Raw genomic sequence first — 21,044 nt, 5'->3', positions numbered from 1 at the left:
TGTGCGCGTGTGTGTGTTGGACGAGCGCGCACGCGCGAATGCGTTGGTGGGTGCACGGGATCGCGCCACATCGCCTCGGCATCGTGACACCGAAAGAAGGACACGGCTCCGCGAGAACGGCAAGGGGGTGCCGGCGTTAATCGGGGGGTGGGATGCCGCATGAGCGTCCCCCGTGTAAAGACAAGCGGAAGAAGGCAAGGCGAGAGCGTACTAGAGCAGTGCAGTCGTCTCTGACGCGGGCACCGGGCCGACGCGCTCTCGTATTTTCGGACTCTCCAATCCCCCCTCCTGCGATCCCTCCTGCGCCCCGTTGCGCCGCCCTCCCCGCCATCGGCGGCGCGCTTGCTCCTCGGGTTCGCCCCGGAGCAGCGGGCGGTTGCGCAAGCAGGTATTCGGAAATAACCACCCGTGTGGGTCGCGGTTATGAATTGATAGCAAACACATGGTGGACACGCTGCGGTTCCGCGCGTCCGCCCGCCCGCCCGACCAGTGCTCGAGTCGCGCCAAGTCTCGCCGCCGGTTTCCCCTCGACTTCCTCGCGGCGCGATCGCTCCCACGAGCGAGGTTCTTCGCCTCGCCATTGACGGATCGGGACTGTCAATGGCTTTAATCGTCCCCCGTGCGCCGTGCCGCGTAAACAACAAGTCGTGACTTTGGTGGCGCGAGGCGGCCGCTCGGCGTTTCAGCGAGCGAGCGAGCGTCATCGAAAAGTGTGCCTCTCGATTCTCGTGGTCTATCAGTGACGTTCTCCTCTCGATTCCTCGATTCGGCAGAGATCCTCTTCTTGTCCACCGACGGATATCTGCATTATGATGGGATAAACAGTGGAGGCTGCTGATCGCGAAAGTCCGGTCGACGATGAACTCGTCTTGTGACGGATCGACGTGTGATCACCGATCGTGCGTGATCGAGTTTAGCGTTACGCACGTGGAATCGCGGTCGGATTCCGCAAATCGAGTCTACTCGATCATCTTCGACGATGCTGCGTTGCTAACAGTCGTGACCTGAGAGACCACACTGAGATAGTAGAGAAGAGTACGGGGATAGGCGGATTCTCTCTCTCTCTCTCGATAGTGAAATACGTGAGGGACGTGCGAGAAACCGAATGAATGACACTGATAATCCTGGACTACGTGCATGTGCAGTGATTACGCAAGATCGGCACTCATGTACGTTGATTACGGCGGCGACGCTTATGCCGGAATGGGAATCAAGGCCATGAAGTCCTTTGGCAGGCCCAGAGGTAGGAGTCTCAAGGATAAGATAAAGTATTATTTTCACATTTCTATCTTGGGATAAAGTATGGAACGTGGAAGATTTTATTATTTTTTCTTAGAATTTGTATGCGTGTGGTGGTGCTTGATAATCGTAATAATTTATGATAAAATTATTACGGTTTTAAAATTATCATCTAATTTTTAAATGATAAAAGAATGCAAAATATTATTATTCGATGATTTTGATGTCTTCAATAACCGTAAGAATTTTATCATAATTTTTTATCGTTTTATCCATTTACAAAATATCTGCGACGACATTTAAAGGGTTTAAAATATTTTTATACTGCATGCGCAATCGTAGTCGAGGGATGGTGCACGAGAACGCACTGCGGCCGCGCGCAGGTGCGCGCGTCTCACTTCCGGCGATGAAAACCAACCCTGACTTTGACATTGGAGACTGTAATCGTGTGCCAGCGTGATTAACAGAAACGTGACTTAGTTTCCGACAGATTGTAACAGATGTCATCGACGTCGCGCGCGGGCATAATCTGCGTCCCGTGCCATTCGTATACTTCCTGCAGTTGGGGGAACTCATCATCGGGGTATCTGTATGTCTCTCTCGGGTTTATTATAATTATTAATGGGACATGTTTTAGTTAATCTGAAGGAATAAAGAAATGATAAAAATTAAGATAAAAATTAATGTGATTTAAGTTATCAACGTAACATATTACATTAATTTATTTGTCCCGTTTTTTCAGTGTTTTTAATAATATGAACAGTAACATATATTTGTTATTAAAAATACTTAAAAAACGGGACGAATATGTTACCACTCAATATATAGAAATTCTTCGTTTGCATATATGCATTTTCAGTTGCATATCATCTCATAAGGATCAAGACGGTTGCGTTGAAAACAAACAAGCTTTTATAGCAATATTTAATGAAAGCTAGTTTTTCCTAATATTGCTATCTTTTATGTCCCTTGGAGAATATATCGTAATACACATCGCATTTCTTTCTTTGTATCTCAAACAAAAAGTGTTTTGTGTGCACAGCTAAACGCATTACACGCAACAATATTTTTGACTCACGCCTTAATAAATGTAAGACTTATCCTGTATCTATAAAACATAAAATACATTAAATATCCAGGAAATCGCTTTTTATTTGCATAAAAAACATACAATGATACTTCCAAATGAACTTCAAAGAGTCCTTGAAGAGTCAGAATCATGAAAATACCGCGGAAGAAATCTTATTCGTAGCGAAATTCATCTACGAGTCCGCGTAGTGCAATGCAGTTCCCTGCACCTCCCGTGCGCGCGATCTTTAAGTAGGGGATCTGTCGAGCGAGTAGCTGCTGCTATTCGACGATACTTCCTGGCAACCGGTTTCGCGGCAACCGCTTGATCCGTTTTCTTCGTTGCAGATATCGCGAGTAGAGCTCTTACTATTCAAGGTATTCTTGGTATTCGTATATTGGATTAATATTGACAGCGCACTTGCAGAACGCGATCGACCGCTCGGCCGCATCTCGGATGTTCCGTAACGTTCGATCGAGTTTATAAGGAAGCGTTACAAACGGACGTGCGGTCGCACGTATAATACGCGGAGAATTAAGCGATCTTGCAAAAAGTATGTGCTCGTTTTGCCTGCTAGGGGGCGCCACCTTCGCCGGCGAGACGCTCGGGGGTCCTTTTTCAACGGTATACGTAACTTTGAGGTACAGAATGACATTTTAAAAAATGCAGAACGCTCGCAATTTAAGTTGGATTTATATACTAATGTCTCTTATTAATCGCCGTGTCCTTTCACTTCCCATTCATTACGTCGGTATGTCTTAACATCTCGTGACGCATTTTCCTCCGATCGGCTTGACGTTCACGCGACACGTAAAAATTCGGAAACGCATTTACAGAACGAAACGCGAACGAAAGTCACGTACTTCTTGCCGGACACAAATAGATCTGCAATTACGATCATTTTTCACTCGATCGAGAGATCTCTACATCGATTATTATTTAATCGTAAATTTTGACATTAAATAATTATTAGTAGAATTATACTAACTGATACATTTTCCTGCCACGAAAGCATCAATATCTTCGATAATGACGCGGCGTATTTTTTTATGTGCTGGCGAGCCGTCGTTGTCACGACTTTAACCGAAAGCCGAGAACATTTCTGTAACGGTTGTTTAAATTTAACGATCAAAAAAAGCTTGCAGACCTCAAAGGATATTCCGGGAACCAAATTGCTATTAAGCCAAATGCGCTTCTACGCTGTAGTTTGAGGTTTAAGGGAGCTTCAAAGAAGAATTTGGCAAGCGCACCTTGTCGCGAGGTACGACGATTTTTCCCGTTCCAAATATACATACGTTTAGAAACTAAATACGATATTTCGACGACCCTCAAATGCAAATTTCTCATTGTATTCCATTACTTAACACGTCCCCCCTCCCTGCTACGTGTACCATTTTCGGTACACACTGAAACTCATTTTCAGGCCAAATGATATTTTTATCATTGGTCATTTTATCATATCAAACTCTATAACATATACCATTTTTGGTACACATGGCCTGAAAATAACAAGTACTCAAAAGCGGTTTGGCAGGGATAAGACAGAATAAATATAATAAAAGTATCTCAATCTGAAAGGAGCTAAAAGGAGATTTAAATTTATTAAGATCACGATAAAAGCTAAAAACGCAACGATTAAACATGCACACTTTATCAGAAGTAAAATTCAAAACGTGAAACTCAGGGTGAATTATGGTATTTGCGCACTTTTGTCGTAGAACCCACTTAAGCGGGAATTACTGCTGCACTAAATGAGATTACTAATAATTGCGCGCGAAATGCGGGAAAGTAATGATACTCCGCGTTGTGGCACGCCACGGCGCGACGCACCGAAGCATAATGGAGGCAGCGTGGTATTTCAATAATTCATTTCGTGGAAGCGGCAAAAATTACACGGAGTGCAGCTACAGACGGTGATTCTAACTTTCATTGTCAGTGCAATGACATAAGCATTGCGTCGCAACGCGCCGTCACTGCTTTCGACTGACACGCATTCGAATATGTACCGTATGCGTGCATTAGAAATCAAGCCGCGTTTCAGTGGACGTTCGACGCGTTACGTCAAATCAACCATTCGACTTGGAGAGTCAAGAAAATCACTTGCTCATCGTGTAACGCTTCTCGTTAAAGATCGAAAGAGTTACTCCAACAATATAATGATTCTCTTCACAGATCGATCAAATTGCTAACATTCTTCGACAGCAAAATTCTCCCTCTGAAAAATGAAGCTCATCGCGCATATCTTGACGTGTTTAATATTCAATGGGAGACTATTGAAATCATCAAAAGCGAACGTGACGTAAATCGATTCGTTGGCGTATTTTTGAGAAACGTGCAGGCATCGATCTTGCTGAGATATTTCCCGTTTTGCTGATTCTGTAATTATTTTTTCTGGCAACATATTTTTACTAGTTAATTACAAGTTTACGTGATGAGAATCCGTCACAATGGGGCGACTCGGAGGAATTCTTTCGCGGTAGTAGGCACGCATCGAGCTAAATATGCGAAACCATAAATCGAGACATTACACATCGCAACACCCTTCTATTAATATCCGCGCTTATTTCAAAGTCAGTCAATCATGTCCGAACTGATTACCTCGGGCAATTTCGTATCGATCCAGTTGCGATCGTTGGCGCTATTCGTGGGTTTCAATTTCGTGAACGATTCGCAGGGCTCGATTTTGCCGTGAGATACGACCCGCTTATTTCACGGTAGAGGCGATTCGTTGGAATTATTGTAAATTCGCGCGACTTAATTCCTAAATATAGTTTTATCTTGACTTGCATTTCTCATTGCGGTATGATTCACATCGTGGAAGGATGAATAGAATTGTTCAATTCTCAGATACGATCGTGCAAATAATAGCTCTCACATGCAACATAAATAATGATACAAATCAGGCGTTAAAGAGAAAAAGAGAGAGAATAAGAGTTGTTAGAAGATAGAACGAACCAACACGAACAGTTTATGTAACGCGACAAATCTATTAATTACAATTCAGTGTACTGTCGAAATGATTCGAGGACAATATCTTCGTGACATGAATCTAGCGGCGTGCACGTGTTTGACCACTATAAGCGAACAGCGAATGGCTGACCCGATTATGGTAGTTATATATACGTCAAAAAGTCTCGCATCTGGCGAAGACGTGCCGGAACAACTGCAGAACGTTATCTCGATTTTCCGGTTTCGAAATGACGACCGTTTAGCTCCTTCAAATGCTCGTAAAATCCGACAAATAGAGTGCAAAGTAGCGCACTTTCTCCCGCTCAAAGACATATCAATAAAACGAGGCATATCAAGAAGAGCGATATTCGATATTTGTTTCGATATCATGGAGTCTGATTGAAATCCTTGCTCTTAATGTCTGCAGAATGTCTATATGAGTGGCCACACTTTGTGAAACCGGAAATGGATAGTTGTCTGCAATTATTCGCAGCGAACAACTGTACCTGACGTCTCATTTTTGGACAGGAAAATCAACTTGGATCGTGCAAAGAACACACGCATGCATACGGAGCTACACAGACACACATATACATTTATAATTATGATATAGGTAGATTTTTAATTTAAAATGGAACGTTAATACATATCAGATATCTCCGATTTAAATATTGTGGAATAATCACGCAATACTGGTTTGTTATTTATGTTACATTAGTTTGCAACTAGTAATAGCTTTATAACGTGATATTAATCTTGCATTACTCTTACATTGCTTTTACATCGATTTCACAGTGCAATTGACATTTTTGTTGCTTTTACACGGCTTGCGTACATAATCAGATCGCACTTGCATACTTATTATGGTTTGCGCCCCGGCTGTCGATCACACTCGGCGATGATTGCGAGCGCGAATGCGAACAACCGTTCCGACTATCAAGAGGAGATAGAGTGTGGTTTTTCCGTGAAAAAAAGGCCACAAAACCCGTGCCGATACAAACGGATTCACAGTGATCGCGCACATTATCGGGCGGCGCGGTTAATCAGCTGCGATAGTTGATATCCGTGGTCCACGATTCGTGGTAAGAATGCGTGCGCGTCGTCCATCCTATTTTTTCTCTTTCGAGATAAATGCACTGGTGGTTGTGGTCGTTAACGCACTAGTTATTAACATCGTGTAAATCGGTGTATGGGGCGTGTACGTGTGTGCGCGCCGACCGATCTGTCATCAGCTTATTAGTCGCGTCCCAGGCAGCGTCCCAGGAAGTCGGCAAGGCGTACGTCGCCATTATCGCGGACCGTTATCACTCCGACTGTATCCGTATCTCGGCGAAACACGCGGCTTCGTGATAATCGGGAGTCTAACAATGGTGCTACCGCGCAGCGTGACCTCTTCTCTTGTCGACCGACAGAACATCATTCTCATGTAAACCTGAAACCTGAAAAACATTTGTGACAGCTGAAAAATTAGATTGCAGCCTCCGGAGATCTGTACAATTTCTTTCAGGAACGTTCATGTCCTCTCGTACTACTACAATCATTAATTGTTATGGCGTTTTTTTATGAACTGAGCTTTACGTAGGCATAGGAAGAGCATGAAATCTCATTTGTCAATTAAACTATATTAAAATATATAAAAAGCGAGATACATATATATATAATGTGTATATGCGACCGTGAATATGGGAACCATGAATTTTGGTAGTAGAACGTACAATTGGGCCCGATCTCGCTCAATCAAACGCAAGGCCCAAGTGGAGAAAATGTCACCTTGGGTATTCGTATTATTGAGCACTCCCATAAACACTACCCAGCAATATCCTAAATCATAATTCATGATATTCTTAGGCAATAGTCTTCTTTACCGTGAATCCGCTGTTATTTCCCTTTTGGGGCTTTCCAGGGCCCAAATACTGCTTTAAATGGAGTTGGGCCCATGAGAACTTTTGATCAGGAAGTTGAACTGGACCTTTTCCCAAAATTTCATCAAAATCCGCCGAGAGCCAATTTCCATAAAGTTGGTGCGGGGTCCTTTATTACTTGAGAGTTGCATCAGATATTTTTGAAAACGCCGCCACAATCGACGTGCTCCGAAGTGCGCTTTGAATCAATGGCGCGAAAATCAATTATGTTTCGCAGGAGAGACGGCGTGTAGTCGGGAATTTGAATTAATCGGCCGCACGGTGGCAAATCGCGCGGCGATTACGACTAATTATGGAATGTGCCTGCGTTATCTTGGCAAAACACGCGGTTTCGCGATAATCGTACGGTTAACAATGACGCTACCGCTCGTTACCATCGCGCGCTCGCTATCAACCGCCGCGTACAACAAGGACCTCCTTCCTTCTCCCCTGGTGCCCTGACGATTTATCAGTGCGCCGGCGGCCAACCGTTCGCGATTGCGATATCCCGTTGGGGGATTACCATCGCGGTCCTAGTGCCTCTCCTTGAATTTTTCACAGCCCAATGAGCTGATAATCTCGGTTTGTCCACCCCGCTACCCTCCTTCGCCCCTGTGTATGATAATTCGCGGTTACGATAACACAGCTTGAATCACTGGACGCGCTATCAAGCCGAGACACAAAGCGCTCCGTTTTCGATACGTTTGTCAGCTGCGCATTAGAAAGTTAAGGCATTAACAGACTTCGCCATTGCTGATAATCATGTAGTTCGTCTCAGACAAGCTTGATAAAAAATCTTATTTCCAGGGACAACATTTTTATTCGGTTTTATTCAATTTTATCTACCTTTTCAGTGCAATTAATCTTGCATTAAATATTACGAAAAGTGTAAATCGGCATGAACGGTATAAAATATATGAATCAACATTCTCGCTCCGTAAAGCTTTCGTAAAAATTTGCGACTCTGTTTCTCTCTACAGAGTTCCTAACTGATTCTCTGTGCGATTGATACTTTTTATTACCAAGTACCGTAAGTCCTTAGGACTAGCAGAAGACTGCTGGAAAACCCGACGTTGCCGCAAAAGTGGCCATTGTTCGCCGCCTGGCAGCGATCGGATGTAATTTAGACACCGGTCGCGGATAACACGCCTGTCCGATTCGCTCGCGTCGCATTTATACGCCTCGGGAGGGTACATAGAGGATTCCGCTTACTTCCCCGAGGGCTTCTTGTACGGGATGAATGGCCTCGCCGCCTAGTCACGTCGATGCGACGCGATGGATGAAACCGAACGAGCGCGAGAGAGCCACCGACCGGAGCAACAGGTGTATCCTACAGAGAGGCGGGCACTCCGAGCCGGTAGCACACACCGACACCACACGTGCACGTATTCATACTCGCACACACGTATACACACGGCTCGGTTCAGTGCGATTTCTAACTGACACCGCTTCGCCGTTTCCGCGTCACTAATCCCTTTCGCGGCCTTTTATTTTGGGTGGATACGTGTTAACAGGATTTTTGCCCAAGTTGTTGGGGGTCTTCTGGCAGTAATGATGCGGTTTCCTTATCTACAACTTGATACTGTCAAAATTATTTTCTACGCGTTCAGATACTTCATATGCAGCTTCGACTATGTAACCATGGACTGTCTATCCTTACTTTTCCTATTCTAACAATGCTTCGCTGTGCACTGAAACGCGAAATGATGAACAGGATATTTTGTTATATCGATCCTGATATCAAAATGATTAAAGTAATTTACAATCGTAATCGTAATGAGAACTTTTTCCTTACACGTTCATTATTTTTGATTTTGACACTCAAGTGACAAGCCTGTTCTCGCCACTTTCACACGACGTAATTTATTTAGCAACGGATGCATGCTGTCCCGAAACACATAGAAAATAATTTTGGTGCCAGCGCAGGGGGAAAAAACAGCCGACGAATTTGGAGACGCGCTCCTCTCGCGCAGTTTGCTCGGAACAGCTGCCGCAGTTGTTTGGTTGCCGAGTACTCTCGAGGTGTCGAGGAAAGAGGGATAAGCTGGAGAAGACGTTGGTAGCACGTGCCTCGTGCCGGTTATGCTCGTGAAGGTTACACACTCACCCTGGCGTGTTCCAGATGGACGGGAGAAAAAAAAGTCTCCTTATAAACAACTGCGCAGTCTCAGGTCATGTTCGGAGCTGCTTTTCATACGTCGTAGCTTGTCCTTACGACTCGATCATCCCTTTTCGAAAACCGAAGAATTCGAATAATAGTTATTTTTCGTATTAGTGATAATTTTTTGTTTTATGGCACAATGAGTATTTTCTTTGTTTCGATATAAAACAATTTTTACTAGCATTTATTAGCCACGTGAGTTGTCTGATTTATTTGCTTCGTGACGATGCGGTTGTGCCGTGCGTCAATAGCGTTTCCGCCAAGTAACAACAGATTCAGATTTTATCCGGAATGAGTGCGGAATAAATCAAAGAAGAGCGCGTGAATCTCTCTTCATAAATTTACGAAATTACCTGTTTTTATTCATTTTAATCAGATTCAAATTCTATTATATGACGCGTCACTGAGCAAGAATCGTGGAACGAAACATTACCATCGTTATAGCATTAGTTATTAGCATTTCTAAAGGACAAGTACTTCTTCATGTAAGTCATCATGATACCCTTGAGGTCGTCGTGCTCGAATAGTTTGCTACGAAGAAAAATACGTTACAAGGCAAGATATTATTGGTGAAGATTTCACGCAAGTTATCATTGTTGGAACTTACGGAAAAGGCTGGCTTTTGCAGACTGTGGAATCACACGGTCCGTCGTGCAACTTTCAATACGTTGGTACAAATAGAACGATTAATAATAATTATTACATAACGAAGAAAATTATAAATTACCGCTTAATGATCTTGCTAATGGCACGGAGGAATAATTAACGAGGTAAGAGAAAGCGATTCTCGGCGCATTTGGTGAAATTTCGTAGCGCGGATAATGAAAGCGCGCGGCTGGCAAGGTGCGGGGAAACACAATGAGAATTTAGAATACCAGATATTCTCCGCGGCCGGCTGTTAAACCGCGCGTAAAAGGATGTTTTCTTCCAGGCCGTTCCGTAACGCCGTGGGGAATAAAGCGCGCCTACTTATTTTCGGCTGTAAATGCGTGTTCCAGGCCGGCTGGGCTATCGGATAAAAGAAATATTTTATGCTGGCTGGCATTAAGTGCTTTGGAGAGACATATACCTGACTATCGCAGGCGATCGCTCGAAAATAATGCGAACTATGCAAATTTATGCTGAACGCAATCGTCGGGTCAAATGCCATCTAGGTCGCGGGCCTCGGGTGTTTTGAATTTCCATTCGATTAAACAACGATCGAACGCTCTAGCTCGGCGTCGCGATCGATCCGATCGGTGCGCCCGGGTACATTCTACAAGAAAGGAAAACTCGGTGATCCGCGATGCGCCAACTCGCAGCAGCACCTGCCAACCAGAAGGTATCGCCGTATCTCGATCTCCCCCGTTACATTCAGGACGCAAATGATATATTACGAATACGACGGCTCTGATTTATGACGCGATGCGACCATTTACAGTCGCCGCTCTATAAGACACGCCTTCGTCGTTTGAAATTTGTGGCATACCCGGTAGAGATTCGGTAAATACGCTGTCATGCGGTTTAAGTCCGAGGTTCGCTTTGCAGTGCTTTAGCTTCGTATGTATGCGTTATCTGGAAAGTTTGAAGAGGCAATTTTTTGTTAAAATCGAGATAGTAGTGACGAAGTCTTCGCGTTTTTTTTTTCTCATTTGCTGAAATTACAGTTTTTGTTATTAATAGAATTAATATCTACAAAGTGTTATTTCACTTTATTGCTTCCGCCTTTAACAAGATAATAGCGAGAAATAGCAAAGAAGTATTTATTCGATTTAAAATTCTATTAGCGTTAAATTCATAATTAATGTAATCAGAACAATTCTTTAGTTTATGAGTTATTTGCCGAATTATTTTCATGATATTTTTAAAAACATTTTCGTGTGTGGCGTGAAACATTATAAACCGCGAGATCGATACGTATAGCATTCACACAAGGGCCACAGACAACGTTTCGTTGCTACGAAACTGCTCCTTTGAAATTCCACACGCGTAGCGCGGTTGTGCCGTTGGCACGTGAATTTTTAACAGATCTTGCGTCCGAGACGCGCGCCGCACGTTCGTGGGTTACAATGTTGGCAGCGGACACTTATCTTTCATTTATCGCCACGCGGTTGAACACAATTTACAACGCATCTTATACTTTATATTTCTCGAAAACAGGCGATATGTAATAAAAAGAAATTTCTATTTCTTTTATTATTCAATTTATTTTTCGATGTAACGCCTTCTGTAATATAATATGTCTTCGGTAAAAAGTCTTGAAATCAGTTTATCACTGATGTACAATTCATATTTACAAATTATTTCACTTTATAAGATTGTTTTAATATGCGATGTCCCTGCGCGAAATTTTGACAAACTGATTGGTGAACTTTAAACCTTTCCTGTTTAAAAACTATAGTAGCCTCGACATTTTAGCATTAGAATTTTCGTCTTCAAATGAATCATTCTCGGGAATCTATCATTAATGGCTTATACGGTAGGTCTGGGACACCCTGTATATATAACACATTTTCCATTGTTGCATATAATTGTAAAGATAGATTCGATTGATTTTAAATGACGTGAGGATGACGTGATTGCGAAAGTGATGTACGAGTATATCATAAAGTCTTTCGTTCGGTTGGACGCGTAGACAAGCAAAGCGATGGCGACGGCGGCGACGACCGTGCACCTGCACCTGCCTGCTCCTCCGGCAGTTGCACCCCTCTTTATGACGATGCTATCTAAGATGGCTATGCGTGTGCCCCCTTCGCGATGTCGCTTCGCTTTTGCTTGCCTCGTCGTTGCTCGTGCTGGTAGCTGCGCGCACGACACCTGACGCACGCACGGCCGCGTACATCTCGCTTGTGAGAAGTAACATTAACCTGCCTTCTCGTACATGAAGAAGCTATGTGCTTGAACTCTATTTGTTCCCCATTTTATCTTGTTAATGTCTCTCATTCGAGAGACGTTGACGTTAGGTATCATTTAAGACTGATCAAAGTGCTGCGGATTTGTTTTCATCTCAAACGAAATTAATATATTATGAATTAATGACTCTATATATATATATATATATATATATATATATATATAGAGAGAGAGAGAGAGAGAGAGAGAGAGAGAGAGAGAGAGTCATTAATTCATAATATATTAATTTCGTTTGAGATGAAAACAAATCCGCAGCACTTTGATATATCTCTCTCTCTCTCTCTCTCTATATATATATATATATATAGAGAGAGAGAGAGAGAGAAAGAGAGTCATTAATAGAGTACAATACACGGTCTGTCCAGACTCTGATGCGACCAAAAAAAAATATATATATTTTTTTTTGGTCGCATCAGAGTCTGGACAGACCGTGTATTTTCTCTCACATACTGTACCTCGTTTTGCGAGCGTTCTGACGATTTCTATGAATCTGATAAGGTTATTAAACAGAATGTCAAAAATAGAGTTGTCATTACGATTAAAATGTATTCAAATCCTATGCTGTTTATTTTCTAGATATACCGGCGCAAGTGCCGCCGTTAACACCTGGGACCAATAAGAAGATGACCGAGGCTCTGGAGGCCTCCTTCGCGTCTTGGGAAAAAGAACGACTTCGCCTGAACATAACTAAAGGTCAGTTTATATCTTTGATTACCCTTGAGCACAGCCCACATAGACTTCATTAAAATAATCGTATCATCTTCCTCTCTCGTAAAATGCATTGCGAGATAAATTATACATTTTATGCTTTGATAAAATTGAGTCTTTGTTAGTAAGTTAGATTTTCAAGTCTCCGCATAATTACCATGTCACCCTGTTCACTGCGTTATGCTTATGTATCAACACAAAACCGCGCGGCTTTGAATAAATTTCCAAATCTCTCCACGACACGTTCGTCAAAGTCGTCAACTTAAAAATAATAATTCATTCAAACGAGCGCGTGCGCACACGTGCGTGTCATTGTTCGATTTTTCGTGATGGGTACGATTTGGCGAATTCATTCGTTCTCGTATCGCTTCACTGCGCAAGTCGTTAAAAAATCGCTGCGAGTGTAGAAGGGGAGAAAAAACGCGTGCATGCGTGCTTACGTGCGCGCGGGGGAGACGCGCGTAGATGCGGAGACGCGCGATGGTGCGATGTGACGCGATGTGCGACGAGGCAGCCGGGCGATGTGCGGGAATCGTGAATGTGATGTTGATGGTTCTGATGGGGAGCCGATGCCGCGCATCCGGTATGCGCATTCAGAGCCACGCGGGTGTGACGTTACTTCCGGTCTACATGGCCCCGGGTTCGTACCCTCCAGGCCAGATCACCTACAGTCTGACCTCCGTGAACCTAACGAGCAACCCCTCCTTCTACTCCTTCTCCTTCTCCTCTCGTCATTTTACTTCGAGCCGGCTCGGGCTGCATCGGCATCGGCGTCGCGTCGGCTGACCCCCTTTTATTTTTGTGGCCCGTGAACTATTTTTCTTCCCTGCATTTTTTATCTTAATTTTCAGAACCTTATTAATATTAACCTAATGTAATCATATATGCATACCAAATGATAAATATTTGTAAAATCAATTCTAATTTGAAGATTTTTGAAGATTTTTTAACTATTAAATAATAGAATCATAAAACACACACACATAATATATAATACATATTATACTATAATATATAAAATATTTATTCAATTTGTGCACACACAATATTCATTTACACCTATATTATTTATTTACACTTATATATTTACACTTAAAGTTAATCCTCCTAATTAAATAAAAGAAAACTGAAAACTCCTTCGAGCAAAACTTGATAAAAAAATCTGTCATTAAAAAAATTAAAACCTAGATTTATTTTATCTAAAAAGAGTTTGTCGAAATAATTAATAAATTACTAAAAATTTTTATTATCTATCACCGTCGTCGCCGAAGGGCATACACATTTACACATGAGAATGTATGCTTACTATCGAAGAGACGCAGCATGCATTCGCAATTACATTCTACCGCGTCATAACGCAGTCGCTATTATGATTTATTCAGAGAATTTATCTCTCTTTTGAATAATAAATACATAAGTCAAAGATCCTTCGACGTAAATGGAGGTGAACCTTTCTACGAATCCTCGAAGGAGTTTTGAAACATTCTCCGTGTCATTTGTTACAATAGAAAGTTAGGCGTTTGTTTTACAATAGAAACTGTCCAAATTAGCCGATCAGTATCTCAAAATCAAAGCCGTAACTTCGCATTTTAGGGACCTTAAAGTGGCACCTGCTTCTTATCTGTATTTGAAAATCGATGCACATCTACTTTTATCGCTTGACACTCTTCAAATATTCCCAACATTGTATAGGACAGATACAAAGATATGGTTGGCAGACGCCATATATGCAAAATATTTGATTTCAATTTATATTTATAACGTTAAGGGTATAGCAAATAAAAATACATTACACGCACGCACACACTTTGTTATCCATACAATAGAAAATATAATAAATGACAGAACAGCAACAAAAAAATTGAAAAGATATATATAAAATATTAAGCGCGATAAAGGGATGCGCGTCCAACAATCAGTTATTAACATACATGTGCAGTACAAGTTATGCGTGGATCTATATTCGAATGCGAGGCGAGAAAGAGAGTGTAAAGTCTGCCAACAACGCTGACGAGAAATAAGTTGGGCAAATATCGGTGCGATCCTCAAACATAGGCGGTCGCTTTGAACGTGCCGTGCCGTTAGACACTCTTGTTGCCTTGGCGCTCGCTCATTTTTCTTTCTCTATATTTATATCCTATCTCGCGCGCGAGACGTCAATTCGGTTCGTGTTTTATCGATTCTGCGAATAACTGTCCATTCGCTGCCATACAATTCAATTAATCAAATTTGCATTCTTCGTCATACGTATTAAAAATCTCTTGATGTCGATGTCAGAACGGAGAATGTAAATCTGCAAAAAAAGACTACTAAATTTGCATTGTTGCTGTGTAAGTCGCTTTGCATGCGAGTAATAATAACTTTCGCAATCGGGAAAAAATCTGATTGTTACAAAAATCAGGTATTTTTATAATAAAATTAATCACAGTTTTTCAAAAATTACTAAGAATTAATTGATATTTATTCGAATAAAATAGAGAAACACTATACTGTCGAATTTCACAATTGCATCACACAATTGAGTACAACAAAGTTTACATTTAGAACTTAATAAAAACCGATAAATATGAACTATTTTTGAAGAAAGTTATTATTTCTCGAAAATGACACCATTTATTTTGTTAACCTTATTCAGTTCTCATTTAAAATGCTTAAATCAATATTTGGAAGATATTATTATTGCCTGAATGGAATACCCCGCGTTTTTTCCATTTTATATTTTTTAAAATATAAAATATAATATCTCAATAGTCTTTTTTGTCTTAAAAACTGTTGTTTTTAGATACAGAAAAAGAAAATTGAGTGTTTTTTAATATCATCGTGTACAACTCTCGCAACAATCGCGAAAATGCATGCATACTGCATACGTATAAGATATTCAAGGAAGGAGAAATCAATCTTAAATTTCAAACACGCGTATTTGTATGTGCGACATTTTTCTCCACGCGCCTTGCATGTTAATATTTTGTGAAGATCACTACAAAGATAACCCCCGTATCTTTCGACGTCTTTCGACAATCTGGCCATCTCGCTCACATCATCAGTATTAAAGGACGATCCATAGGTTCGTAAGAGCAAAGCTGTATTAGCGAGTCGCTACGTTAGCAAGCCATGTTTGCATTATGAGCCGAACTGTACTTTTACGCAGCGAGATACCGCGAAACAATGCAAGACACGCGTGCAAATATGGGCGCGCACCTCAAATGGGACATTCCAATGTTTCTCGGTACTGCTGCCACCAAAGATGGAAAGAACGATCGCGCCATCAACCGTCAACCGTGTGTCATAATATTCGCCGCTCTTCGATGACTCGTGGACGTTCTTACGGGCTCTCTCGTTCTCAAATAACCATCACGTGGAAATCAGACGGAAAATCAGAGCTTTTATAAAATAGGCGAACAAAAAAATTAGCATGAATCGTTACGTGCACTTTGTATTCATAACAGACACGTGTTTTCATGTTATAAAAAAAATACTGTATTTATTGCTATACTTGAAGTCAACTTCAAGGCACTTGAAGAGACATTAATGTGTATGTACATGTCTCGTCTTCAGCGAAAATTAACTTGTTTGATCATGCTACTTGATGCAAGCGTCTCACTTTGCGACAAACCAGTTGCACGGTATAAGTATACTTATATTATGTCAGTTGCTTAGCTTTTACCCACTGTATTGAAAGTCAAGAAGTTGTTCGCGGGTACGGGTTCAGGAACGAGAACCGAGGATCGCTTTAGCTCGCTGCTGAAACGTCAACTTCTGCACGATAGGCCCAGCGTTCGCAAGATTAGGCAAAGATTGAGAGATGATACGATCCGTCAGTAACCGATAACGAAAAAAGCCTCGAAAAGGTTCGAAAAGGCTCTTATCGCCAGCATCGCAAAACTTGGCGATAAGGGATCGGTCTGGGATCGGACCTGCGCGGGTACGATCCACCTAGGTAGCTACTAAAAGATAATCTGGACCTTATTTTTTTCTCTCTCTTTTCCAGACCCGAGGCAATGGTCGGAAGCAGCTGTCGCTCACTGGTTGCACTGGGCTATCGGGGAATTCTCGCTGGAGGGTGTGGCGATGCAGCCGTGGCAGCACATGACCGGGAAACAGATTTGTGCCATGGGGAAGGAATCCTTTCTAGCACGTGCCCCGGCCTTCATGGGCGACATCCTGTGGGAGCACCTCGAGATCCTGCAGAAAGGTACGTGCCTCCTGTGTCATCTCACGCGAAACGCGATAGAATCGGTTTTCACCTTGAAACAAATACCGTTTGAATCACTTCTAAATACGATTTTAGTTATTTAAATATATTGCATAATGATTATTATTATTATTACTAACAATTATAAGAGTAAATTATTATGACGTTGAAACATAATTTTTATAACTACAATTCAAACAATTATGCAATTATTTATACTTAGCTTAAAACAACGCTTAAAAGTATCGTTGAGCGGAATTTTTTATGCAAGTATCATTGAATCAAACATTAGGAATAAGATTTCAAAACTAAAACGGCATATATTATAAAACCAATGGATGTTACATCCATTGGTGATCCCGCGTTGCGAAAGCGGAATTAATCGTACATGAATCGTCACGCGCGCTACGCGCTTTTTGTGACCGAGCACCTTCCGTCGTCGCCATCATGGACAAAACTGATCGAATTTCCGTAAAATCGCGATGTTACGGCGCACCGTACGAGGAAAAAGATCCCATCGAACAATGACGAGAGCGATAGGGCGTATGTGCGCTGGTGATGGTGGCCATTTCCCTCCTCCTCCTCCTCCTCTCTCTTCATATCTGCCCCGATTCGTAGCGTTGAATCGACCCCCGTTTTTACCTCGCGCACAGCGCCGAAGAGAACGAAGAGAATGAAGAGAAGCGGGAGAGAAGAAAGACAGAGCGCGCCATAGAAACTCGGCTGTCCCGGATATCCTGCGCGCCGTCGAAACGGTGCAGCGCCATTGCCGCCGGCCACTTAGGTGCTTTTGGGGATATACACTCGCGTGCACCAAAGAATTCACTCGAATTTCGATCTCGCGACGTACCGTCAATGGCCGAGCTCGTCGTTCGATTGGTCCCTCCTATTAAGCCCTCCGTGTCCTTTTACGATGCATACTACGCGCTCAAAACACCAAGTCAAATCCGCTGAAAGCGTTCGATCTCTCTGACAAAGCGATGAAAATTCTAAGGGGAAATATCTGTATTCTCCGGTAGGACAAACTGGAGCAAGTGGAAAAACGAAGCAAGTGTAAAAGTGGAAATTTCGTTCGGTTTTCTTTGTAATGTTGATATGAACTCAGCGACAGTCTTCAAATTTTGCATACAAATTGCTCTCTGACACCGCCTCTTTATATTTATTATTTTATTTGTTATTTTTAATGCTTGTGCCTGAACTCATCAAACTGGTTTGCTACTTATCCAGTCTATCCTATTTTATAGTTTTCTTTAGCGTTAATTTGATATCTATATCATACGTATAAAGAGAAAGAGAGAAAAAAATATTCGATAAGTGAAGATTGAAGAAGCGGATATTGGAATGTTTATCAGATAAAATTCTTACGCTTAAAGTTTTTCAACGTAGGATTTAATCACTATCTCAGAGTAAAGAAATCGGTTTTACTATTTTGTTGTTTGAAGTTGCTTGATGATTATTTCTTGGAATTCTTTAAAAGATTTAATAAAGTAAGATGCAATAACTAATGAGAAGTGTTATTAAAAAGATATGAATATCTTTAGAACTATTTTCGAAACGGAATTTTATACACTTAAAAATATCTTCGTATCAAGTTAAATGTTCGAATTTAGTTGCATATAATATAATCGCAATATAATCATCTTTATTTTTTAATTAATATTGTGAATTTTAATGACATTAGTAATTTAATATAATTGAAAAATATTAAATATGATTCGCGATTTACAATTTAGTTTTCATACGCTGCGATGCATTATTAAATAAAATGATATAAAAAATTCAAGGAAATATATAATCTTTTAATATTAGCCAATATTAATCAGAAATTACATTACGCAATAGTGTTACGAAAAATGTGTGCAAAATAAAATAGTTGAAGCAACAGGGAAAGAAGAAAGACAGAGGAAACGGATATTGTGAGGGCTAGAAGTCGAGGATGAGGAAAGAGGAAATAACTGAGAATATTAAGAGAGACAAAGAGAGCAAGATATAAATAAAGAAGGAAAAAATTTAACGAGATACATGTAGTGTATGGGGCAGGAAGCGGAGGTTTGTTCATGATTTAACTTCCGTTAAACTTAAATCTTCTGCATCCTTATCGATTATTCATGTCCTCTCATCATCAACTTTGAAACCTCGTCTTAATCGATTAGTGCGATCTAAGACGACGACTAACGGTGACTTTCCACAAAATCTCTCGAGATTCGTGTGGAATACCTAATCTGTCCCGTGCGGAAAGAGCGTGAAATAAATGTGAACGGCGAAGAATCCTCCACGTTAAGTTTGGTATCGAGACGCGATTTGATAGCCGTAATAATAAAATTTTCAATAATGAACAATTTGTGTATTGTGTTGTGCATAACCCGATTTATCTTTGTTTTCGCTTAATGCATACAATACATCAAGAGCGAATTTAGAACATTTATTCGGTGAGGATGGCGGGTGGAGGACATGCTAGAATAATAAAATAAAATAAATAAACTATAATAAATGTAAAATAAAGATGAACTGCAAACCATAAAAAATACTAATAAACTCGAAATTGAAAATTACCACAAATTACACAAAAAGGCGGTAACACGTTTTTAATATTTAACATCTGCTGGAGGCCATCAGGGATTCCCAAATCTTGTTCTTTTTCTGAAGTTAAAGCTTTTCGCTGGAAAAATTTATTATCGACTTTCAGCTCTTCGTGAGCCATCATCCTATTATTGGTATAATATTTGCTGTATTCTGTATGATTCTGTCGGAGTATTAAGAATAAAGAAGAGCTCTGTTTATGATGTCGCAGGCGGAGGAAGGATTGAATAAAGGCATCGCCATTGTTGTGTTGCTTTCCAGCACACATTCCAGCGATTTATTATATTGTGCTATGATTGTGAACTATGTAGTTGGCTGCGCCACGTGATCTCTCTGACCGAGGAGGCGACGGTAATTTAACTGTGAGCCTAGCGTGCGGCCGAACACGCACGGGCGCGCGCGCGCTCGCGCTCGCACTTGCGACGCGACGTGGGTAATCGCTTTGATTCCGCAAATGAGAACGGATGTTAGGAAACGCTCTTGCGTTGTAAAAAAGTAGAAACTAAAAAGTTGTATCTTCCTGTCGCAGCGATACCGATCAGATCCGGTGAAATTCATTAATGCATTTCGTCATTATCGAAATGAATATCGAAATGAATAATCGATCTCTTTTACGTACGTTATCTATGGGCAACTTTGACGAATTCCTTCAATTATTATGCTCTTGGTATAGTAATTGCATTCTAAAATGTTCTTCTGGGATTTACGCGCATCATTTTACATGTTACAATAGATATCCACGCGGACATAACAATATTTAGGGAATCTCTTCGCTCTTGTTTATGCACTATCAATTAATTCGTAAAACTTACAAAAACCTGAATTCTAAATAAAAAAGAGTAATTATTGTTCGTTGATTCTCTATATTTTAAGCTATTTTTTTCCATTCCAACTTTTATCTTCTTAATAACTTCAAAACTGTTTGATGTTTTGATATGAATCGTGTGCATTATTTCTGTCACTAACAATAAGAAACATAACAGATTTTTGTTAGTTGCAATCACTGAAATTGATAACTGTTATTAATGTGAAAAGTAGTAGGAGGCCACTGCTAGTTACTCAGAAGAAGTACAATAAAGATTATTTGCACATTAAAAGCAAAGAAATGTAACAAAGAGCATTGAAAAATATTCTTCTTCGTTTGTACGTCGCATTTTGCATTTCTGGTCGACGATTATTTTACAAGAATTCCTAGAAACAATAGCGATGAATCACGGCAATGGTAAACGCGTCTTTCGCAATACGATCACGATGATGATGGTGCTACTCCAGATCGTTAATCACAATTGCACCCGCGATGCGCGCAACAATTACAGGCTACTATGAATGACAGCAATGTAACATTTTTTTCTT

The 21,044-nt window shown here is 41.1% G+C and overlaps 1 protein-coding gene across 5 annotated transcripts in view; it reads left to right on the top strand.

Moving 5' to 3' along the window:
• LOC105276598 (ETS-like protein pointed) overlaps positions 1-21,044 on the top strand; it is a 107,007-nt gene that overhangs the window by 60,868 nt on the left and 25,095 nt on the right. For 4 of the 5 annotated variants that reach the window (XM_011334348.3, XM_011334350.3, XM_011334352.3 and 1 more), the window contains exons 4-5: positions 12,788-12,904; positions 16,908-17,111. In XM_011334348.3, coding sequence (XP_011332650.1) covers positions 12,788-12,904; positions 16,908-17,111 — 321 coding nt within the window. Of the gene's footprint in view, positions 1-371; positions 1,244-12,787; positions 12,905-16,907; positions 17,112-21,044 lie in introns of those variants that run through there. The other variant, XM_011334351.3, reaches the window with a different exon arrangement.

This window comes from Ooceraea biroi, chromosome 12 (genome assembly GCF_003672135.1).
Source record: "Ooceraea biroi isolate clonal line C1 chromosome 12, Obir_v5.4, whole genome shotgun sequence".
Lineage (NCBI taxonomy): Eukaryota > Metazoa > Arthropoda > Insecta > Hymenoptera > Formicidae > Ooceraea > Ooceraea biroi.
This window is presented reverse-complemented; position numbering and strand designations above follow the sequence as displayed.